At 41.4% G+C, this 23,641-nt stretch overlaps 3 protein-coding genes across 4 annotated transcripts; 2 read left to right on the forward strand and 1 right to left on the reverse strand.

Annotated features, from left to right (window-relative positions):
• The first annotated feature begins 1,760 nt into the window (after window positions 1–1,760).
• Window positions 1,761–9,893, forward strand: spata2l (spermatogenesis associated 2-like). Of its 2 annotated transcripts, none has more exons than XM_038294016.1 (4): window positions 1,761–1,840; window positions 5,934–6,295; window positions 6,376–6,663; window positions 8,784–9,893. In XM_038294016.1, exons 2-4 carry the CDS (start codon window positions 5,936–5,938, stop codon window positions 9,633–9,635), a joined length of 1,500 nt encoding a protein of 499 aa, XP_038149944.1. In that variant the 5' UTR covers window positions 1,761–1,840; window positions 5,934–5,935; the 3' UTR covers window positions 9,636–9,893. The 2 variants fall into 2 exon arrangements, with proteins under 2 accessions (XP_038149944.1, XP_038149945.1); XM_038294017.1 differs by lacking the exon at window positions 1,761–1,840 and adding an exon at window positions 3,545–3,652.
• A 1,016-nt stretch (window positions 9,894–10,909) lies between these two features.
• Window positions 10,910–15,189, reverse strand: pdf (peptide deformylase, mitochondrial). The gene is made up of 3 exons (XM_038293960.1): window positions 15,093–15,189; window positions 11,422–12,047; window positions 10,910–11,171 (listed from the first exon to the last, which is right to left on the reverse strand). The coding sequence occupies exons 2-3, from the start codon at window positions 12,020–12,022 to the stop codon at window positions 11,014–11,016; spliced, it is 759 nt and encodes a 252-aa protein (XP_038149888.1). The 5' UTR covers window positions 12,023–12,047; window positions 15,093–15,189; the 3' UTR covers window positions 10,910–11,013.
• A 542-nt stretch (window positions 15,190–15,731) lies between these two features.
• Window positions 15,732–22,525, forward strand: LOC119789139. Its single transcript, XM_038293924.1, has 7 exons — window positions 15,732–15,940; window positions 16,137–16,360; window positions 16,449–16,550; window positions 17,881–17,982; window positions 19,459–19,572; window positions 20,731–20,827; window positions 21,012–22,525. Exons 1-7 carry the CDS (start codon window positions 15,799–15,801, stop codon window positions 22,376–22,378), a joined length of 2,148 nt encoding a protein of 715 aa, XP_038149852.1. The 5' UTR covers window positions 15,732–15,798; the 3' UTR covers window positions 22,379–22,525.
• The last annotated feature ends 1,116 nt before the right edge of the window (window positions 22,526–23,641 follow it).

The raw sequence follows: 23,641 nt of genomic DNA on the forward strand, positions 1-23,641 counted from the left end.
CTATAAAAAGGTGTCTCTGGTATCACACAAGAAACATCTCATGTGTAAAAGTAAAGAGCTTTCTCAAGACCTTTGCAACTTAATTGTTGCAAATCTAATGATGGCATTTGTTACAGAAGGATTTCTAAACTTCTGAATGGTCCATTGAGCACTGTTGAATTATTTTAGGCTTAGGATTAATTCTGTGAGAATAACCTACTGAGCCCACTGGTAGGTAGGAGGCACAATCTGAAGCCATATTATGGGTATGATAACTGCTAATACTGGCCATTTAACGGGGTGATAACATCTGAAGTGGCTGCAAAAAGCCACTTAGTATTTATTGTACAATTGGATAGAATTATTGCATCGGAAGACAGAATAAGGATGAGGAGGATCCCTACGAGATGGTGCATAGGACCTACCTTAGAACGTTTTTATTCTTCCTCTTTGCCTACTGACAGAGGACTGCAGCTAAATATATTAGATTGTTCAACTACCATTCAAGCAATAAAATAGCTTTCCCTGTAATTTCATCTTGGTTACAACAGAGTATGGCAGGCAGTTTTAATATGTATTAGTTTGTCTGAAAATGTATTTCTGATATCCAAAATACATTTACCATGTCAAAATTACATTTTTTATATCTAAAATAAAAAAACTGGATGTCTAGAAATGAATATCAGATCTCCACATTCCTACTGTTACTGGTCAGCATTTGTATCATTTTGACTATGAAGTACATATTCAATACATATTCAATCAAGCAGATTAATTTCCAAACGGTAACCTAAAGTGTATAAAGAATTCTAGGTATATAAAACTCACATCTTACTAGTAATTTTTTTTATTTATTTCAGATTTTGAATTGATTTTCTGCTCCAAAAATGTAATTTGACAAATTTGTTATTAAAATTTGACCAGGAATGTGATTTTGACCAAGAAGAATCCTCTTTTAGTGATCTTCAAATGGAACAACAGTGAGGCGAGTGCCTACCTTTTACATGTTGCGACATACTGCTACTGAGGACTTCATATAAACATACATATTAACTTTAGCAGCAATCTTCTCCTACAACATCTCCCTCTGCTTTGTAGCTTAACACTTTGTCACTCTAATTTATCTAACTTCCTTTTCTAATTCTGCATTAAAATCTCTTGATCCAGTGGGGTGAAATACGCACCTCCTGTTGGGGCAGGTTTATCAGTAAGTTGTGAATTGAGTTTGGGTTACGTTTAGGGTTAGGTATGTAGGTAATGGTTAGGCTTAGAGTAAGGGTTAAGGTTATGCCATAGGCATGAATGGGAAATGAACAGAAGTCAATGGAAAGTCCCCACAGGGATAGTGTCACACCTTGTGTGTGTGTGTGTTTGTTATTTTGTCCAGTGCCCTCATTTAAAAAACACTGGCCTTACCCTGGGCCCCTGGTACTTGCCACAATTCCTTAACTTATACCCAGAAATTGAACTTGACTGTAAATATTTATATTTCCTTATTTTCATTCACTGTTATAATTTAGTCCTCATTAAACCCACACTCCCATGCTTGGTACGCTGCATTTAGTTTTCAAATTGTGAAATTCATGTTGCTTCCTCCTTTTTTTTTTTTTTTTGTGAGGACTTGTCGCCATATATCCTCTGCAAGAGTTTGCATTACAAAAATTGTTTTAAAAAGTTTAAAACAACAACTGCTTCCTTTAGTATTTCAGGTACACCCAGTGTTCTGAGCCGGGATACTTTGGTAAAAATAGCACGCGCTTTATGCTGGGAAATAACCGAAGCACGTGACCCTCCCAGCCAATCAGAGGAGTCGGTGGGTCGCTAACCTCCTCCTCCACGGTAGAGCTGACAGTGACTCCAGGAAATGTAGTTTATTATTTTTTGTATCAACTAAACATATGAAAACGGCCCATTAGGCAAGAAAAGGTAAGGTTCTGTTATGTTTTTAGAGTCTAGTGTTCATTTGGACTCATAACCGAACTGTTTATTGTTAATGGTGCTGTTAGCTTTCAGATGAACCGAGGATTTTTGAGAAAAAGGAAAAAATAATCTGTCTTGAGATCCCCGTGTGAACAAGCAGGAACCAAACCTTTAATGCATAGAGGGTCCAAGAGATGAACTAACTTTCCTTTTGGATCGACCTTAAAACTTTCATCGGCGCTGAAGTTAGCCTCCGATTCGGTGTAGCGTTGTTTGACAGTTCTATGGGGTTCAGTCTACTTTTGCTTCGCTGTGGTCTAAAATCTTCCCAAATCTACATTAAATCATTTAATAGCACCAAAAAATTATTTTAAACACAGCTGGTTTTAATATCTTAATTATATTTATTAATTTTAAACTGATTAATTGGTAATAGATATAGATAAAAAAGATTTTCATCCATAGATAGGGTTCTAGCTCTAGGAGGTGGATCTACATCGGAACAGGAATAATTGTAATCTTTATTGGCACTGGGAACATTGATTATGCTTAGGTGATAACTCCAAAACACAACAGAACAGGATGTTGGTTTGAAAGGCCAGGACCCAGAATGTAAGCTGGTCTGATACCTCTAAGTCTATCGACTCCTGCCTGCAGTTTCAAGCAGAGAAAAACACCCAATAATACTATGTCTGTTATCTATGGAAGAGGATTAGGGCCACTGGAAAAAAAACAAAAAGTTTACTGATTTTACATTTTTATTTCAATTTAGTATGGGGAAAAAATCAGACTTCTGACTTTTTTCTTAGAATGCTGACTTTAATCTCAGAATTTTGGATTTTAATGTAGATGGGCACCATGAAGGAAGAGATGTGGGAGCACTCAGCTTCACTGACAAAGATGTGAGGTGTTTGAGAGGGCCAGTGACACATTGGTGGAAAATGACGGAATTAGGCAACTTTTGATGTGCCCGAGGGGTCCCCTCATTAATAGAAGAGCAGAAGGTCATTAAAACAGACATGGCTATGGCTTGATGCTAACATGTTTGTTAGCTGTCAGAATTCTGAGATTAAAGTCAGAATTCTGAGAAATTAAAAAATCAGTTAACTTTTTTTTTTCAGTGGCCCTAATCCTCTTCCATAGTTATCTTTAAATCCCTGTTTAGGACATTATCAGGATTTTATGCAAAAGTTTAGTCAGTGTAGTGGGAAAAAATATTCAACGATTCTCCCCAGTTGATTAAACAGAGATTGATGGATTTCACTCAGTCTGCACTTTATTTTCGTATCTTTGCAAAGAGAGAACAGTTCATCACACGGTCCTTACTGCTCTGTATTCAGAGCTGTATTATTTAATGAATGAGAAATTTAATGAATTTCTCATTAAAAGACCAGTTTTGACTGATAAAGTAACTGTTGATCACAAGGAGCAATTTTACCTGAAGGAAAAAAAAAAACATTTAATGATAAATCGTGTTTATTTACTAATGTGATAATGATGCCAAAATCATTTCTATCATTCGGCTATATTTTCATTTTATTCCCAAATCCCAAATGTCAAGGTCAATAAGTGTTTGACCATGTTTGATTAAATTATAAACCTAAGTTCATATGAAAGTAAGTTCTTAAAACAGGGAACATTCCTTTACTCTAGCTCTCACTCAGAATCCAACTTCAGCTTCCTGTTTTTCCTCGGCTTGAAAACACCGTGATTCAAAAGACACTTTATTTCGACTCTTGTCACTAAGAACCAGGTAAACATTTCGGGACAGAAACGCTCGAGTCAAAGGGGGAGAAATGTGTGATTTATCCCCGGTAACGCCTTAAAGACGAACTTTAACGGCTGTTGGTGTAACTGTGGCTAAGCTAATGCTAACTCGAGGCTGTTTGAACTGACAGCTCAGAGTTAAGTTGTTCCCCAACAGATTGAAACTATCGCTTTCACTTCTGGGACTGACTTAATGGATCTGACAGCGGGCAGCTGTTATTGGCCTATCTTGCTGTTGTTCTGGACTGATTTTACTTTTAATCTCTGAAGCCAATCTAATTTTATGAAGATAATGAGGGTGTTGATGTCATGAAAAATAACCCATAAATGCTTTTTTACTGTAATTCTGTTAAAATTGTGAAACTCTGTCAATTTAGCTAAACAAAGTAAAGCAAAACTGGTGAAGAGACAGAACAAAATGTGAAAGGTGCAGTGTTCATTTGTATTTAACCTTATTTGATCAGAGCAGACTCTTTTGGAGTGCAGGGGCGCTCCTAAAGTCCTTCTTTGACTCTGTTGTGGCATCAGCTATCCTCTATGGAGCTGTCTGTTGGAGCAGTGGCTAATCTGTAGCTGAGAGAAAGCAGATTGATAAGTTCATCAGTAAGACCAGCTCTATGACTGGACTCGGTGCAGGAGGTGGGAAAGAAAAGAATCCTAACTATATTAACATCCCTGTTGGATAATGTCTCCCACCCCATGCATGAAGTTGTTGCAGAGCTGGAGAGCTCCTTAAGGGAAAGGACTGCTGCACCCTAAATGCACCAGGAAGCATTAGCACTGATCCTTCCTCCCATCAGCTGCAAGACTTTATAACCACCACTGTTCCCAACAATTTCAATAAGTTGTTACATTCATGCTGATTTTTGCACAGTTTCTGTCTTAGGCCCTTAAATAACATGCTGCAGACATTTTGCACATCTTGGATGTTGCTGCTATTTTCAAATGTCCATAGCTGTATATTGGTTATTTATTCTCCAGATGCACAGTTTTATATCGTTAAACCCCTTTTCAGTACAGTATTTTATTGTTTATCTTTTAACTCTTCACTATTATGTTATTCTAAGACATTTTTCTAAAAGGGTTTTCTATTCTATTCTTTTCTATTTACTCTGATGCCTCTAGAAAACCCCTCTACAGAGGTCATTTAATCGATAACAGCAGTCCAGATGTGTCATTGAATCAGTTCCACAACCAGCAACAGTTAGGAGAACTGAGGAACCTGGCAGTTAGATGAAGAAGAAGGTGTTTGTTCAGGTTTAAGTGGAGTGCGGTTTTAAATTGTCCCTGTTTGTTGACTTTCCAAGGACATGCTATGTAGATTTCCAACTAAATGGACATGCTAAACAAGGAGAGCTTTGATCAGAGAAGCACAAAAGATGACCATGGGGCTCTGGAGGAGCTACAGAGATCTGCAGCTCAGTATTAGTCATGGCCTTCACAGCTATGGTTCAAAATGAGAGTGTGGGAAGAAAGAAGCCAAATCATAGTTTCTTTAAATCTATATAGAAATCACTACAAACACGCAGAGAATTAAAAAAACAAATGGCAATGAAATTAATGTTTTACATGGTTCGCTTGGCATTTTGTAGTTTTACATTTCATTTCCCTGTCTCAAATAATCTGCAGGTATTGGAAGCTAAAAAAAAATTCTGTAAGTTTAACTATCTGTAATTACCATCATAGATTACCGTAATGTTCTGATAAGTCAAAGCTGAAGTTTTAGATATATGTAATTGAGGTTTGACCAGATAAAATATTTTGTAGATGTTTATCAAATCAAGTGATTTATATATTAAATGAGCTCGACATACAGGGAGGCAATGCAGTAAACATTCACGCAGCTTGCTTCACCGTGTTTCCAAACCAGCCCACCAGTTCTTGCTCGGTTTACTGTGGTTGAGAGCGAGTCATGGTGCTCTATTTGAGATGGAAAGCCAAACAATGGTGTCGGCGCCACCAGATCTGCTCCCAGTTGATCAATGCTGTGAGAAGCTGGTTGGAGCTAAATCCATGACCACCAAGGAAATAAACCTGTCTGCAGAAGACTTGAGAGGTTAACCTTCCAGTAGAATAACCACCCTGCACATCCAGTCAGAGGAGGTTGACTGAGAGCCTTAATATAAATGCCTGAAACAGTTTTCAGGTTATGTTGGGAAAGAAATGATGAAAAGTAAGGAACTCCTGACACTTTCTAATGATGCTCTGCTTTGTGTTGTTTTGACACTTCATGGGGGCAGATCATGTGACCCTTTTGTTTTTCTCAGAGATGTGCGCCCTTCGACAGAGAGCCGCTGATCTGGTGAGAGCCTACGATCAGATGTTAGAGCAGCAGATTCTGGGGCGTGGCTCCAGTCTGGCCTGCAAGGATGAGACTCTGTGTCAGGAGGTGGAGGGGCTGCTGAAGGACTCAGATCCTCGCGAGGTTCACTGTCTTGGTCTGGATCCTCTCCGGGTGATGGAGGAGTCGCTGAAGGTAGGGGCAGCGGCAGCTCCGTCTGGAGCCTACGGCAGGAGCAGGAAATCCAGAAGAGGCCTTCAGGGCCTGGCTATAGCCTTCGAGGTCCTGGAGCAGGCAGCGTTGAACCTGTACCTGGGTCCCTGGAGGAATGAGTACAAAGTCATTAAGGTAGTCTAAAAAATGAATAAAGCAGTTATTTTATCTCTTCACAGAAATGAAATAATTCCAATTTTTCCTACCTGTGTCAGATGTACTCCGGTACCTTCACCCACTGCATCAGCCCGGTGCTTTCAATGCCTCAGACGGAGACCCTGTTTGGACTGTTGGGTTATCGGCCCAGCCCGGCCCAGCAGCTCTGCCTCCAGTCGCCCAGAGTTAGCCCTGCTTCACTGGAAGACCTCCTACGCATGTCTTGCGCCTTCTTCGTTGCTCGCTGCGAGTGTCGCCTCCTTCTGGGCGCTCTGGGGAAACGTGTCGGAGACACCCAGTATGAACTGGCCGTGGTGAAGGAGAGGCAGAGAGGACACGTCCTGCAGGTATGTGTGCTAATGATGGAGTCGGGGAGGACTGCCACTAATGATCATTTTGCAAATTGATTAATCTGTCAATTATTTTTTAATTAGTCGATAAATAATTGGATAGCAAAAGATTGCTTAAAGAAGACTTTTTGCGAAATGAAACCAGGTGAAACTTAAACTTTCCACTTGAGGATAGAACATATTGACAGATTAAAGAAATCTATCTTAAATGCAAAATGTTTACACATTTTTCCCCCCACAATTTTGGTACAATTACTCCTCAATTTCGGGTTGCTCTGTCAGCTAAAGGCATGTTTCAGAGTCTCTACACTCCAGTTAACGATTAATCGAGTACTAAATTAGTTGACGCCTATTTCAATAATCGATTAATCTCAATTAATGTGATTAATTGTTTCAGCCCTACATTAAGCAATACAGCGCTGCAGCAAGATGGTTAGCTTAGATAATACTTAAGAGTCAGCTAGGGGGTGGAGCTTAAATGGTAGCCTTCACCGTATGGTCAAAGGAGGTGGAGTTAACAGTACTAAGGAGCACAATGGGTCGTAAAACAAATTAATATGGCTGCCCCCAGACAACGTAACTGCAACGAGGGATCAATAAGGGGACACAAGGTTGTCAGTTCACCTTTAGCACATTCATTCCAGGACAATAGAGAGAAAGAATAAACAAAAGAAACAGTTAAAACACAGCCATTTACTCTCAGTCACACACCCTTAATGAATCCAGTTTTCCATTTAGAAATCTTTCATTTGAACCATCAGCTTTAATAATCAAGAGTAGCAATAGAACACATGCAAAACCTAACTAGCTAAAGCCCCCTAATCTAGCATCAGATGGGAAGAAATGGAAGTAGTTTTTACTGTGCGTTGACTCTGGATGGGAGGAGGGGGGAGTTTATGGTTCTGATCAGTCTGTTTCCAAAGCCGGGTCAGCTCTCGGGGAGATTTGAATCAGTCTGATGCAAATAACAAGGGAATTTGAGGGGCTTTAATCAATTTGATAACTTGCGGCGGTGTCAGGAGGGTCCACACAGCAGGGGTGGTCCCGTGTCCTTAGCAACTGCAGGATAGTTTTGGTCAACCAAGGCCTAAAACTCCAGTTTTCTCGTCTGCTTCATAGCAGGCAAGAATTTCGTTACGTGCACTGTAATCAGAGGTCCGGATTGCAGGAAGAGTAGCTGGGTTCGCCTGCTAACACCGTCACTTGCAAAGGACTTCACGTGAAGGTAGACTTTATCCCTTGCAGGCGGACATCCATGAGGTGGAGGAGGACGTTTAGTTCAACATGCTAGGTTTTAAAAAGGCATGTGGGAGGGCTGGCTTGCTTACATCACAGCTTTCCAGCAGCTGGTTCCTCTGTGTGACGTCTAAGGGTTGAACTGAGCTGACGGCTCAGTTCGAATGCCCGGTGTGTTTCAACCTTGTGCTGCACTGTAGTCGACAAAAATCCTGGACAATTTTGAAATTTCCCCCGGACATTTTCTTAGGTATGAAAAGAGATGTCTGTGAAAAAGACGTCCAGTCACCCTACCATATCAACAATTTAGATGTTTAAGTGAGTGAGTTATTGCTATGATGCTTCTTTGCTCAGCTGCTTCGCTCCTTGTAAACCAACCAATCAGCAAACAGCTCATCTAAATATTCATGAGCATACCATAAAAGGAAGAAAACCTGTCGTTTCAGCATTAGGGCTCATAGAACAGCATATATGCCACTTTCAGCCCAACCAATGTTGGGACCAAAGGACCAGCACCAAATACCCTATATAATCATTCTATGAGCCCTTTAAAAACAATAAATATATGTTGTGCTAATATCATTATTTATTCCATAACTGAGGAGAAAATTGTTTTTTTGAATCGAAAAGTTGGTTTATTATTTCCACTATATGGTTTTTATTTAAAATGCCATTTAGTTAGTTACAGACCCTGCAATTAACTTGATTAAAAATTCAAATTGCATCCCACCATTCTGAAATATATTTGGGACATAGGAAACTCCAAGACCCACACAGCTGCTCTCCTCTGTTGACATCTTTGGTTTAACTAGCCCAGTTTTTCTTCTCCTTTTAACATTTTGAATACAAATATCCAACGTTGTTTTTTTGTCTCTGGGCAGGTCGCCGTTGACAACACTGAGATGCAGCTTTCAGTCAAGCAGCCAGCTGGGATGGAGCAGATTGATGTAGAAGTGGATATGTACAGAGATGAGCAGATTAACGGTGGGCAGGAGGACTTTATGAGTGATGATGAAGACCCGCCGACATCTACCAGAGACTATCAAGACAATCTGACTCCCCCTGGTGCCCACAGACCCAGAAACGGGCCAATTTCACCAGGAAGTAGAAGCAAACCTTCATATGAAGACCCCCGATTTGATCATTTGGGCTCGAAGGAGATGGGAGTTCCAGGGAGGGACAGGGTTAAAACTGATGTCGGCTCCCTCTGCGACTGCGTTGGGGATCGTCCTCTTCGTCTTCATCGCTGCTTTGACTGCAACGCCTTCCACGATATAACTTGTCTCTTGCTGGCTGAATGCAGAGTGCAAGGCCACAGGATACAAACTGTGGAGGAGTCGGCTGACGACCCCACCCAGAGCAGACACCTCAAAGTTCCTGATGGTCTCAGCAGCGGAGTTCCAGCAGTTTCCACCATTGGCCACCACAGTGCCGCCTCAGAAAGCCCAAAGGTGGAACCAATCAGCTACCACTGCGACTCAGCTAAGGTGGACCCCCGGCTCCTGTGTCACACCTGTAAGGTTTTCCACGGCAGCCAGTGCGTCCAAGGGAAACTCTGCCGAACATCGCATAATACCATCCCGCTGGGGACTTGCTCCTGTGGGAAGTTCTGCAACAGGAAGCCCTTGGTTCTGTGCCATTACTGTGGAAATGAGTACTGCAGCCAGTGTTGGTACAAAAATCCTGTTACATGCAGCTGCGGCCAAACCTTCGACCTATCCACATCTGTTTGATTACTTTCTGAGAAGTTTTGCACTAATGAGACACATTCAACTGAATCAGTGCCTTAAATGTGAATGTTGCCTCTTTTTGTTTCACTGTTACCTAGATGTTGCCATGTACTAATCGTAATTCCTCTTTTTGGAAGGATGGGGGATGTCGGGGGCAGCAGCAGACTCCTGGGTCACTCCACTGTAGCTTAAGGCACAACCGTCTGTGCTTCTGTTTGTTGTTTGCACATCGTGTGGAGTAAAAAGGGTGCTCTCACTGTTTGGGGCGTGTTTTATCTTTCTGTTTCACAACTATTAGATGCTTCTAATCCTAAAACAATTGTTAAACCCTCACTTAGTGACTTACAACCTTCATAAAATATTTTCATGACTTTTGTGAATATATGTCGACTTATAACTTTGAGGGTGGCAGTATCTCTGCCACGCAAAAGAACTTCAGACTGTTTTATGGCATACATCACTTCCCCCTTTGCCGTTCGTTTTAAAGACTAAAGTCCATGCAACTAAATTTCCCTTAGATTGTATATTTGCACAAATTGTGCAGGGCTGATATTCAGAATCTGATGGGTCAGGTGAGGTGGGTGTTAGGGGACAGGAATACTGTAAAAGAAACAATGTAAAAATCATAAATATTTCTTATTTTTAACATCGTCATATCACGTTGTTTCGCCACAAGATTCATAACCTCAACTTCTATTCCACAGCCACAGGAAACAGAAATGTAGTTCAATCCACCTGCAGGTTAACGGGATCAGGATTTCACCACGCTATGGTCTTCACCATGTTGAGCCTCAGGAATGCTAATTCTCACAAAACAATACAGCTTTTATCCACTGAAGGGAGACAAAATCTACCAAACTGAAAGTTCTGTAGAACTGCTTTAAAAATGTAAGAATCTGAGGAAAAATGTTTTATCAATTATTTTATTTAAGGAAAAGACTCTAAACCAACCAGAAGTGCATCTTCTTTTCCAACACACCTGTTACAGGGTTTCCGCAGGTCATTAAAAATCATTAAATTATTATTTTTTAAATTAAGGCCTTAATTGGCATTAAAATTCTTTAAATGTGATTATCGCGGCATTTAAAGTGCTTTATTAAAAAAAAAAAATTATATAATTCACATTTTAATGTCGGATATTTTCTAGAATTCAATGAATTTGGTAAAAGAAGGTGAATTTACTTTATGGTTTTCACTCCTCTTCACCAGCGGAATTAATAAAAATCAACTTTTTCACTGGGTTGAGCCTAACGGATCCAAAACACGTTCTGGCCTCATTTAGACGTAAGATTCATCAAACTCATTTTATTATATATTCACATATGACCTGTTTGGTCCATCATACAGGGATTAAAGTCTCTCATTAAAGGATTAAAGTCTGTCATTCATTAAGCTCCTGCCAGCTGATGTTGATGAAGGTCTTGGTGTCCATGCGGTCTATGTAAAGGACCCCGTCCAGGTGGTCCATCTCGTGCTGAAGGACCCGAGCCGACCAGCCACTGGCCTGCCATGTGACCGCCTCACCACGTTCATTGAGACCTGAGATGGACAGATTTACAGCAGATTACAGTCTAACAACAGAAGACCTGAGAAAACAGAAAGGTTGAAAGGATTTAGCAGCTTTTTAACGAGAGCAATGCAAACAACTCTGCTACTCGACCCATGAAGAGCTCATTTCTTAGACTAACTGTCCTGAAGAAACAATTAAAAATCAGAAGGAACTTCAATGAAAGCATCTGTACTGATAAAGCCAAATTTGACCAGGATGTGTTTTAATAAACCAACTTACCAGACACCTCCACCGATCGGTATCGGGGCACCGTGGCAGAAAAACCAGAGATGCTCTCACAGGCCTCCTGAAACAGCACTGTTCGACTGTCCAGAACCCGGAGCTCAGGGTTCACAAAGATCCTGAGGGGCTGCACAGACAGTCCGCGGGCCTCCCTGGCTGCAGGAGAAACCTCCTCAAACAGCTTCCATGAATACTCCATCATCAGGATACGGAGTGGTACCCCAATCTGAGGGGCGCTCAGCCCCACGCACTCTAGCTTCCTCATCACTTTTACCATGGTTCCAATCACCTTCTGGATCTCTGGGCCCGTTATGGTTGCAGGGTCGACTGCAGCGGCATGAGAGCGCAGGACGGGGTCTCCTACTTGGCACACATGGTTGTAAGGGGGGGTTGGGGGGGACTTGATCTTACGTTTGACGTACTGAAGGTAGGAGCGCACTTTGATGTTGGTAGACAAAGAGCGTTTGAAAACTGAGAGGTGAGGGGCAGCAGTTGTTTGGAGCAATGTTCTGGATGTGCAGCAGGGGGCTCTGGATGCACAGAACCTGATTCTGGTCCAGGGGAGCAGGAGCAGGGACACACATGGCTTGGTGGTCATGTTGCAGCCGAAGCAGGCAGTGAGGCTGTAGGGGGGGGAAAGGGAGAGGAGAAGAAATGATTCACACTCTCCTTTTAGGATGTTCTGCAGAACCAGAATCAGGCTTTCCATCTCTTCATATTTGATAGAGGTTTAATGTACAGAGTTCATTGTTTAGGAGTATAGTTTATACACTTTTATATAATTGGCTTTATACCAAGAGAGCACGTATTCAATTCAGTTTATTTATAGAGCGCCCATTCACAACACATGTCATCTCAAGGCACTTTACATTTCACCAGATAATGCAGTCAAATTGATTCAGTTTTCTATCTAAGGAAAACCAGTTGATTGCATCAAGTCATTAACTCGGATGCAATTCCTCACACTAAGCATGCTTGTAGCAACAGTGGAGAGGAAAAACTCCCTTTTAGCAGGAAGAAAACTCCGGCAGAACCAGGCTCAGACTGGGGTTCAAGGAGACAGAAGCAGAAATACAAAAAGCAACTGTAAAAAGGAGCCGAGCTCTGAGCCAACTCCCATGTCAGGGGATGAAGAGAGCACATCCATATTCTAATTGCTTGTCTAGACATCGACCTTTAATGTGTTCTATGAATTCTGTTGGTCTTTTCAGCTGCATCAGACCTGCTAAGAGGAGCAAATTAAGAGATAATCAGTGCTGTTCACTTCACCTGCCAGTGTTCATAATACTATGTCCGATAGATGTATTTATTTCAGATTATTATTCATTAAACGCCACTTTAGCCAACTACAACTCAACATCCAACCCCGCTCACCGGGGCTGTCAGCAGGGGCGTCTCTAGGTTTAAGAGACAAGGGTGGCTCAGCCCCTAGAAGATCAGTGCACCTGCTAAGGCGTTGTCTAAGACAAGGGTGTAACTTTGTGTTGAAAGTTGGTGGGGACGGCTCATAAGGAAAGGGAGCTACCTGCGCGACGCCTTTTTTTTTGTTGTTGGAAAGGATAAAGCCAAAAAAATGCGAATAACATTTATCAATTTAATGCTTACAGTTGAAAACATAACTGTTACAATATTCAGTTATATATTTTGTGCAAAAAATATCACATAAATCTAAACAGATAGTACAAATCAAAGAAATCAAATAAATATATCAATTTTGTAGAACATTTATTGACATTTATTGATTTATTTTAAAATTAATTTACTTTTAAACCAGGACTCGGACAAGATCTTATGGGGCCTTAAGAAGAATATGATTAAGCAACTCCGTCTTTCTGTCAAGAACATCCACCAGCAGGGTATCCAGGGGGGGATTTACCATTAGGCAATACTAGGCAGTTGCCCAGGGCCCCAAGTTCTGGGGGCCCCATAAAACTCTGTTTCCATGTATGGTTAATACAACTATTCCTTATTTGTGCACATTAATTATGTTTTTGATAAAAATCCTTTGGCTAAAATGCCATCAGAACGCTGATAAATAGAGAGGAAAAAGGGACAAGAAGAGAGGGACAAAACCTAGAACAAATAATGGATGTCTATTCTATTAACATTTCTCTATCCGTAGAATGGGTCTGTTTTATAGGTTTTCTTCTCAGGGGGCCCCCTGCCTGTCTTTGCCTAGGGCCCCAAATTTCCTAAATCCGCCCCTGAGGATATCAATACTGATTTGATAGAATCTGGGAGAGCGGACTATGTTCAACCATCCATTTTCTTTAACCTTATCCCTCAGTGGGATCAATAGGTGCTGGTGCATATCTCTAGCCATGCACGTTCTGGGTGAGAGGTTGGATCACCCTGGACAGGTCACCAGTCTGTCGCAGTATGTTCAACCAGCTTAAAAGTAATCGGTAATCAGATTTATTATTTGCACTTTTACTAAGTGAACTTTCTAACTCCCTTAAATCTGAAATCCCAATGCCAAAATTGTTTAAATCTTTTATCTTTGGACCCCCTGCAGAGTGACGTCACACCTGCAAGATCCTATCCTTACCTTCCTGCTAGATTGCAAAAAGCAGCTTGCTCATGAGTTGTCAACATAACACGCTAAATCTTAAATGTACGTGTACATATAAAAGAAAAAGGGGCGCAGTGCTTGCTACTGAATGGCAACACTATCAAAGTCAGGAAAAAGTTTTAAGTAAAGCCGGGATTAAAACAGTAGCTACAAGAAGCTTCAAATAAAAGGTGTTCTTTATGTTCGACCTAAACACCAACTCCGATAGACCATCAGTAGAGCAGGTGTTTAAATTAATCAATCACTGCTGCGAAAGCTTATAGCAGTGAAAGCTAATATACCACAGCCATCACTTAATAAACGCAAAATAAACAACCCTCTAAAAACGGAAAACTGTAATGGACTGAAATTCCTGTTTTTTATGTGGGAAATTATTTGCGTGTGTTTTAGTATAATTCTGATATATTGGCGCTGTTGTCTGTTTCTATGGCAACGATACTGAATGTAGTGTAGCTTAGAGACCTGCATGGGTCGAGTTTTACCAACCCGCACCCGCCCGAACCCGTTAGGATGACGACCGAACCCGACCCGTCACCCGCGGATATCTTCAACTCATATGGGGAGAGGTTGGAGGGGGGTGATGGGGAGAAAGCGAGAGGCAACAGATTCTTTTTTCTGAGTTTTTTGTCGGGGTTTGTGGACGGTGAGCAGCGGGGAGAACTTTTTTATTTTCTTTCTGAGGAGCGGCATGAATGGGGTTTTAATCAGATATACACAGCACCGAAAGCAAAATACGTGTACAAAATATTGGTGGGGACAGTCCCCCTACCAGTCCTTAAGGAAGTTACGCCTATGATTGTTCAGATTAACTTGTCTTCTTTATGGCTTTTATTCGGTGCTTTACTGCATTTGTTTTGGGAAAATATGAGGAAAAAATAAATACAGAAAAAAAAAAAAAATTTTTTTAAATCGCAAAATAATTATAGGGTGGCTAATGCCAAAGAAAGGGTGACTGAAGCCACCCTTAAATAGGTCCAGGGCCACCGTACTTATGGCTGTCAGCTACAATAAAAAACGGGCCCTACATTCAGTCACCGAACCGCATAAGCTTTAAAGAAATTAAGTATTTCCGGTCAGACGATAATGTTCATGGTACCTTTAGGTCCAAAGATGCAGGGACAAGCTGGACTGATTAAGAATAACTCGAGAAGCTGGGACCGCTAGGGCAAGCTCCCAACCATCACTTCCGGGTCCTCCACACACGAGGAGAAAGTTGAACTTCACAATAAAAGCCCGAATTGGACAAGACCCTGGTACTGTCCTTTAGTCCAAGGAAATGTCACCTAACTGCATTTACAAGTTATTTAGAGAGAAAAAAAACATTAGGAACATGGAAGCAATATACTAACAGACATAAACATGAATGGTCCTAACGCAAGGATATATGCTGAATAGAATATAATTAAATAGAAATAACATTACTGTCGATTCATCTGTCCCTGCAGCAAAGTGAAGCACCAACTGAACCATGCAGGGTTAAAATAATTAAACCAGTTAACAAGAAGCACAATTTTAAAATTTGGTGACATGTTTTGCCTTTTCACAGACGTATATATGTTTACTGTAGTGTTTATATGTATTGTTACAGTGTGTATCTTAGAAAAACCCATCCGAATTTAGATGTTAATGATTTAACACACTTGTCCAGTAGATGGCGGTTTGCAAATAAGAGCTGCAAATAATAAAAAGAAGTAGGTTTAAATTAACGAGCTTTTATTTTGAAATTGAGCGGTGTATTTGAAGCGGAAGTAATTCGCAAGGTTTTGAATTTAGTTTGAAGAGGAACTGCAGCATGTCTCCACATGTCCGAGCGGAGGCAGAGGGGGCAGCCGGACTGCAGGGAGACCTGCTGCCGGCATAAAGCATCTGATGGACAGAGGAGAACTACCAGCTGGCTCCATCCAAGCTCACCCAGACTGCACAAAGCCATGGATGTCCAACAGGGTGAGCTTCAGGACCTGTCTTTGGGTTTACTGTGTTGACTCAAGGTCCCAACTAAACCATCTCCAGAAGTTTCTCTTATTCCTTAATATTTCTGCAATCCTAGATGACGTCAGGCAGCCATAGAATGCTATAAACCTGCAGGGATGTGTCCTGGAGCTTGAGTTCATTAAGCAGGAAGAGCTTTGTGTCTCTGCAGATCTTTATGTCTCCAGCTGGTCTGACCTGGATCTCCAGCCTCTGAGCCCAGAGGATCCCTGCAGGCTGCGGATCCTCTCTGCTAAGATCTGCTTCATCGTGAAGAACAGAGAAATGGAGAAATTCGAAAGCGTGGTGCAGTTCCTGGACACCACACACAGACTTCTACCCAGACTGGTTCCTGCTATCAAACATATGAAGATCCTGTTTGGTCTGAAGACCATGGTAGGAGAACAGATGGAGCTCACATACTCAGACCCAAACTGTGGCTGAAGATGGATGCCCTCCTGATTCTGCTGTCTTTGTTTTACAGATAATCATGTGGATGCTGAAAGAGGGCAGAGGGATGGTCCACATCATGTCCAAAATCATCCAGTTCTTCCCGAGCAAGCTGCCCCAGTATGAAGATCAGTGTGTAGGTATCTGAGCCACTAAACCCAGAGGGACCCATTTAGGTCAGCTAGCCTTCAGCTTAATGACATTATGATAGCAGACACTTTCCTGGGGAAGATTCTTGGGTTACACCGACTAGAACTAGAACTGCCAGTTCTCTCTCTGAGCTGATCCAATCGGATCCAGTCCTTCAATATCTGTTAATTCTTTCGGACTACTGAACTGCTGCCAAACATTTATATTAAGCTGGACAAGTTTGCTATATATTCTGAAAGCACTGTTTAGGATACCATTTTCATTATCGCTTAAATCAGGGGTCTTCAACGTTTTCCAGGCCAAGGACCCCCAAACTGATGGCGAGATGGAGCGGGGACCCCCTAATTATATATATCTTGTATGAAATAGTGTTATATGAAAATGGTCCTATAGTCACTCTATTACAGATGGTGTCATGTAATGAAAGTAATTTCACCCTGGGATTATTAAAGTATTTCTTATCCTGATATTCCGTAGATGGGACAGGTGTTGTGAATGAAACGGCGCCCAGCTTAAAAGAGCTCCTGTGTGTCGCTGAATGTGTGCATTGATGACTGAAAGACATCTTCTGCCTCCATTTATCTGCTTACTACAGTGTGTTGAATTCATGTTAATGTGTATTTAAAGACGTCTCAGGGGAAAAAAATTGCAGGGGGAATATAAAAAAAAAAGTCTAATCAATTAAAAACTTTTGCGACCCCCATGCTGTACCTGCGTGGACCCCCTAGGGGTCATGGACCCCCTGCTGAAGACCTCTGGCTTAAAGGATATGTTTTAGTAGAGCTATATTGTTACTGATCCATCAAAACCCACCACGACCAAAACAGAGAGTTTCTCTGTTTTCATGGAAATAAAGAAGTGAACATTTTATTGTTGGACAGTTCAATCTGTCCGCTCCTCCACAATTTAGACACTATGATTGCATATATAACTTTTTTGGAGCAGAAAGGTTGTAAATGAGCCACAGAATCTCTGATCGGTGTATTTGTACTAAAAACCCAAATGAGCGATGAAGTGTATACGTGGGTTAATAAGGGGCAGCAAAATCAGTAAACACTTTGCTGTATAAACTACATTTAGCAGAGTTTGAGGCATATTAGTTTGACATGGTTTATTATCTCTGTCTGACCTCTTCTGAGTCCACTGGATGTGTGTGAGGTAGTCTGTGATCAGGTGAAGGCGTCTAGACAAAGTGCCAGGAGAAATGTTTCTACTAAAAGGCAGCATCCAAATGGAAGTTGGTCGCTGTTGTCATGGTTCATGGCTGAAGCAAATCCCAGATGGTCCAATATTAACTGGTTGTCTTTGTTCCTCAGAGCCAGCGTGAAATGTTCCTCATGCGGAAGAACCACGCAGACTTCAAGAGTCTGGCACAGAGCCTCGCCATAGACAAGGAGAGGCTTAAAGATTATATCAAGGTTAGTCTGCATGGGAAAACCTCTAAAATCTGCATTAATTTGTTCAAATTTAGATTATTCTACTTATAACTTCTCAAACCTGTCCTGTGTAAACCTGAGTTAAACCTGTTTAATCTTTGGTTTACTTGCTTAAACTTGGCCACCATTATGAGAGCTGGACCAGTTTAACCTCTTCTCTAACAAGCAGTTCATCTGTAAACCACAGGGGGGCAGCAGTGATTCTCACAAAAGGAATATTTTAGCTAAGTAAATATTGTTGGTATCTTAACCATTAACCGACAATCACGGTACAGGAGTTAATCTTTTACATTAATATACTAACAATGAAGTTGGCAAATATAGGATTCCTGCTTTTTTCTTTTCAGAACTTGTTTTTGGGTTTTATGGGGGAGAAGTTGCTTGCATATTATATAGGACTCCATTATGTATTTAGAGATAAATAACAACTGTGTGTAATAACTATGAGAATCTTATTTGGTTAAATATTAAGATTATTAAAGTGGAGAATATTTCTGGAAATGTAATTATGAATGTCCATCCTAGCTGCTCTTCCTGTGTTGTGGAAAAGAATCCCTCAATTCTGATCTTATTTCATTCTTCTGAGGCCGCCTTCTTCTTTTTCTTCTTATAAACTTCCAAAACCATTAGCTTTTTCAACTCAATGAAGAGCTGAAACCAAAGCTAACCATTGGAAATACAGATGTTAAGGAAGAGGACGCACATTGGCGTTAGGTTAGCACTGCCGGCAGATAAAATGATCCTCCTGGAACTTAAGGCTTAAAGAGGATTGTCCACTTTACATTTAACTCAGGGTGAATCATCCTAAAGCCTAGAATAATATTAATATGCACATATTCATACATCTGTACTGCCTGTCCTCACGTGAAGAATACAGATGTTTTTCTCATTCATTTTCCTGTCAGTAAAGTATGATTTGGTTTAGAACAACCTTGAATGGTTCTGGTGCCTATTTGTTTTCAGACACCCCTAAGTGAACACCAGACCCTGTCAGGCCACTCTCACTAAAATTATCTGGCTGCATCACTGTGTGTGAAAGTAATTCTTCTAAAAGACTCCTGATTTTTGTGCTGCTGCTGGAGTAATTGATCTGTTCTTTTTCAATAATTGAAGGAGAATCAGAAAAGGTTCTGATTCTAGACCAACAGCCATTTTAAATGGATCAGGTATTGAGGACTTTTTTTTGTTTGTTTTTTTGAGGACCATCTTGTTATGTGATACAGTTCATTTGTACTAATTTGGGACTTAGTCCAACAGAAAAGGAAGAAATTAATTGATTATCTCAATCTATGCATCAAAACATCACCCATTTCTTTCTTAAGTTTAACTTAACACAAAGCTCTTAATATTTTTGCAATCGGATGTATTTCTAGATCCCTCAAAGTTAAAGGGAATTAAATGAACATAAAGTAAAATAAGTGTCTAACCTGCTGTTGATTGACCCCTATTGTCGCCTAGAATGAGTTGGAGCAACAGTATGGAGAACGTTATGCCAAGAAGGTGGAAGAGAGACTTCTGGATTACCTGCAGAAGCTGCAGAAGGTTTCCCCTCAAGAGTCCTTAATCTGCAAGGTGCTGGTTTTGCTCAGGGTTTCACTCAGTTTTAAGGGGGGCATACACCGGGTGCGTTACGGCGCATAAGCGCAGCAGAGTAGCATTTATGCATGTTTTCATAAGTTATGTGCCTGACAGTTTATCAATTTAAACAGTTAAATGATTTACACTGGATGTGTAATAGGCCTCTAGATATGTGGCGCTGTTCCTAATTTAGGATAAGTTTCTAATTTCAGACATGTGTACGCTCCAATTTGGGCCAGGAAGAAAAGAGAAACTGCTTAACATGTTAATATCCACCTCATTTCTGGGAAGTTTGCCCATTTTGCATACCCAAATGGAAAAGCAAATAACTTAGGAACTTTAAGCCCCAATTACATGTGTGATACGTTATTTGAAAGCGAACTCCTTCTAGTTTCTGAATATATACAAGAAAATTGGGTGAAACACCCAAGCTGCATCAATTCAAACATGATTCAAAGTTGTATATATTTTTCTCATAAATAAGTCTTTTTTGAACAGCAGTAATTAAGACATGCTTACTTGTTGTGGCTGCTTTGTCATGCTACATTTTGACATGCTGCTATAATTATGCTTTGGTGCTCACTATGTCCATATAATGAACTAGGTAGTTGAAATATGAAGAATCTAAGCTTTCTAACGATGTCTAACATGTCTATATTGGTAAACATTTTACCAGTGTAATTTTCATGCATTCTGAGTTAATTGTAAACGCTTTAAAACGGGTCGCCTGCGACCCGGTGGGTTTTGAGAGGTTACAGTTATTACCGCCCAATCAGCAGATGTTAGTAGTTTTGAAATGCTAACACAATACATATTTGGTTTCTCATCAGATTGGTCAAGATGCTGATTTTTAGGTGATCATTTATTACTTAAAAGTTTATAAATGTCATACATAGTAATGTTTAGTTTATTTAACAGGTCAAAAGTCTTTTCTTATAGACCCGATGCTGAACCCATTGCTGTGGAGCCTTCTCTTCAGTGTCTGGTGTAAATTTCTGTTTTCAAACATACACACGTATGCCACTTTAATGCTCTTACGCGCTGTTACGCATCTGGTGTATTTACTGCTTTAGATAAAAAATGCTACCTTTAGGTTGGTGAAATGGAGTAGAACCACCTCTGATTACTGCCTGTTTGACCAACCTGACTCAGATAATGAACAACCAGAGCGCTGAGAACAGAGACAATGAGGTTCTTCTGGAAGGAAAGGGCTCAGATCCATCAGCTGTGAGGACGCTGCTGAGCTGTGGTAAGAAACGCTACCGAGGCAAACATCTGTCCATCAATAGGGATGGGATTTGTTGTCGGTACCCAACAGTACCTGTATCTGGTACCATCACGGCATCATTTTAAATACTAAGCTTTTATTGTTTTATCTCAGTCAGTCAGCTGGTCATCCAGAGGTGTGTATAATGTCCCATTTTGCTCATCAGGTGCTTCTACTTCCTGCTCTCCAACCGCCCTGCTGGGATGTCCCATAAAGAGCCAGGTCCAGTCTGAAGGAGAACCTCTGCTTGATGTCAATGGAGGAGACCTGCAGGTTGGTCCCTGTCTGTGTCCAGAGGACCTTCAGTTGTTGAAGAGCGTAAGTAGCTCAGATCGTTCAGAACGTCTGCATCCAGAGAGAGAGGAAGCAGCTCAGAAAGACGGAAAAAGAGATGGTGGGGATGAGGAGCAGTGTGTGGAGGAAACCAATGAACGTCCTGAAGATGGCAGCTCCTCTCCTCAGTTCTGCTCCAAACATCAGCGATGGGTGAAGAGCATCCTCCGAGGTTGTCCTGATGACTGCTCAGAGGAGCTGCTACAGCAGCAGCTCAACGCTTCCTCGTCTCCAGTGCTGTTCCAGTCTTCCTCATCAACGCCTTCGTCTTCACAGGACCTGACACCGTCTCACCTTGTCTTCTCTTCCTCTGATCCCCCTCCTCCATCACACACTTCTACCCATCTCCAGATATCAGAAGCTGCAAACACTGCAGGTAAACAGAGGCTAGGATCTGAAGCATCAGAAGGTTCTGTTCTGCCTACCATGCAGTTTCCGGTCGTCCGGCTGGTGGACATTGCTTCTTTCTGCAGGAACCACGTCACACCCGAGTCAAAGCAGTTATCAGCTGACCACTTCTCCACATTGCTTGAAGTAGCGTCATGTAGCTCCAGGCCTCGGACTTCTTCGGTTCTCCAGACATCAGGAAACCAGAACTCTTCCCATGACCTGCAAATAGCTCCAGGGAACCAGCACATATCTATGCGATCCTGCAGCATTCCAGGTCAACACACCGCCTCTAGACTCTCATTGAAGTCCCGGAGAAAGGCTCAATCACAGCCGTTTGGGGAGGACCGCTGTCCTTTTCCACCATCCTCTCAGCAAATTCAGAACTCCAAACTTGATCCACAAACCTTAAATAGCAGAACTTTTCAGTCCAAACTCCCCTCAGGTTCATCGTTCAGAACCTCCTACCTTCAGGAACACCAGCAAAGGCCTCCATCTCAAACCCAACTGGAACTTCTGCAGACATATGTGGGCCTGACTAGGCTGAGTGCAAAGGAGATCCTGCAGGCGACTGAGGGAAGAGCCTCAGCCAGGCGGGCCAAGCCCAGCCTGCAGCACAGCGCTGCTGAGGAGAGGGCGAAGGAGGTGCTCCAAGATGGAGACTGCTTCTTCGACGTGAATGCTCTCTATTCCAGCGACTCTTCGAGCAGCGAGTGTGAAGATTCGGGCACCTGCGACCCGACCTACCGACCTCACGTTAACAGGAGGAGGTTCCTCTCAGAGAACCAGGCGGTTTATTCATTAAGAAAATGAGAAACTGAACCATCATCAGACCAGTTAAACAAGTTGCTCCTTGATGCTAAGCTTGCTTGATGTGTTCAAACCCGTAATCTAATCTAATGCATTGTAAGAATTTATTCTGTCCAGTTCCAGCTACAAATACAGTTGGGTTTTATTTATAAAAAAAAAAAAAAATCGACAACTTTTCAGATCTAAATTGTTCACCTTCCTCTCCTTGATCCTTCTTTATTTTGTGTTTGTTTGGATCATAAAACCCAGTTTATCGCAGTGATGTTGGTAGAATAGTACAGCATATGAAACTTGGCTAAGGTTTAGCTCACGTGTTCTGTGGCACCAGATGGTCTTTGTTTATGGATCTACAGTGTACATTTACAGGTCAAAAGGTTCTAACAGCTAAGGCATGAATCAGGTCACATCTGTAACACATTATTCAAGGGTTTGCCTTCATCTGACCTCAGCCAGAGAACCTGTGACATTTGGAGGACTAATCGAGAGAAGAAGAAGAAGAAGATCCACCATGATATCCCCACAGGACCCCTAGACCTCCTTATCTGCACCTGCTGCTACAGGGACCAGGAAATGGGTCTGACCTCTGAGCTGCAGGGCCAGTCAGGACACCAGGCAGAGGTTCTTTAACCCATATGGATCCGGGAGTTTGAACTTAGATAAAGCTTTATCAGGGCACTATGTTAAACACACATACCTCCGTGGTTATACAAATCAATGTAGATTATATTTGTAAAGTGGAACAATAAGGCTTAATCATTTTTACAAAAAGATCTAAATGGTTTACACTTCCTTTACCCATTTAACTAATTCCCATGAATATAACTCAGTTCAGAGAACAAGAGATCTCATCAAAGTCCATCTTGGTGATAAAATCTGAAAACGATCTGCTTCTGGAGAACAACCAACATCATAAATGTCAAGGAACCCAGTAGACAAATCAGAGGGGAAGTTCTGCTTGTGTGTAAAGCAGGGTGAGCAAGACTTAAATGTATTAGTACATTAAGAATAAAGATTCTATTACAATTCTTTGTAATCTGGGAGAATAAAGGAGAGCTAGTTTTTAAAGTTTTGTTTATTAATGAAGGTTATAGTTTGAGTGGTTCATTTGATCCTCACCTGTCTATAATTATGCTGCTTTAGACTTAGGCTGGTGGAGGACATAAACGGCTTTTCCATTGCCTGTCAAAAAGGTTTTTCAGTGCCTATGTAGCATTTTGAAGTTTAATGTTAGTGCGGCACGCGAGTTTGATATAATTGGCATTTTTC

This window comes from Cyprinodon tularosa, unplaced genomic scaffold (assembly GCF_016077235.1).
Source record: "Cyprinodon tularosa strain WSP-4 unplaced genomic scaffold, ASM1607723v1 ctg332, whole genome shotgun sequence".
NCBI classification, from domain to species: Eukaryota; Metazoa; Chordata; class Actinopteri; order Cyprinodontiformes; family Cyprinodontidae; genus Cyprinodon; species Cyprinodon tularosa.

What these genes read in the sequence shown, in the direction of transcription:
- pdf (XM_038293960.1), bottom strand. Translation starts at nt 12,022, where the DNA reads ATGACCACCAAGCCATGTGTGTCCCTGCTCCTGCTCCCCTGGACCAGA. An exon ending in CCGATCGGTGGAGGTGTCTG is followed by an intron (nt 11,172 to 11,421) that starts GTAAGTTGGTTT and finishes TGTCCATCTCAG; the next exon opens with GTCTCAATGAACGTGGTGAG.
- LOC119789139 (XM_038293924.1), top strand. Translation starts at nt 15,799, where the DNA reads ATGTCCGAGCGGAGGCAGAGGGGGCAGCCGGACTGCAGGGAGACCTGC. An exon ending in TGTTTGGTCTGAAGACCATG is followed by an intron (nt 16,361 to 16,448) that starts GTAGGAGAACAG and finishes TTTGTTTTACAG; the next exon opens with ATAATCATGTGGATGCTGAA. An exon ending in AAGAGTCCTTAATCTGCAAG is followed by an intron (nt 19,573 to 20,730) that starts GTGCTGGTTTTG and finishes AACCTGACTCAG; the next exon opens with ATAATGAACAACCAGAGCGC.
- spata2l (XM_038294016.1), top strand. Translation starts at nt 5,936, where the DNA reads ATGTGCGCCCTTCGACAGAGAGCCGCTGATCTGGTGAGAGCCTACGAT. An exon ending in ATGAGTACAAAGTCATTAAG is followed by an intron (nt 6,296 to 6,375) that starts GTAGTCTAAAAA and finishes TACCTGTGTCAG; the next exon opens with ATGTACTCCGGTACCTTCAC. An exon ending in AGAGAGGACACGTCCTGCAG is followed by an intron (nt 6,664 to 8,783) that starts GTATGTGTGCTA and finishes GTCTCTGGGCAG; the next exon opens with GTCGCCGTTGACAACACTGA.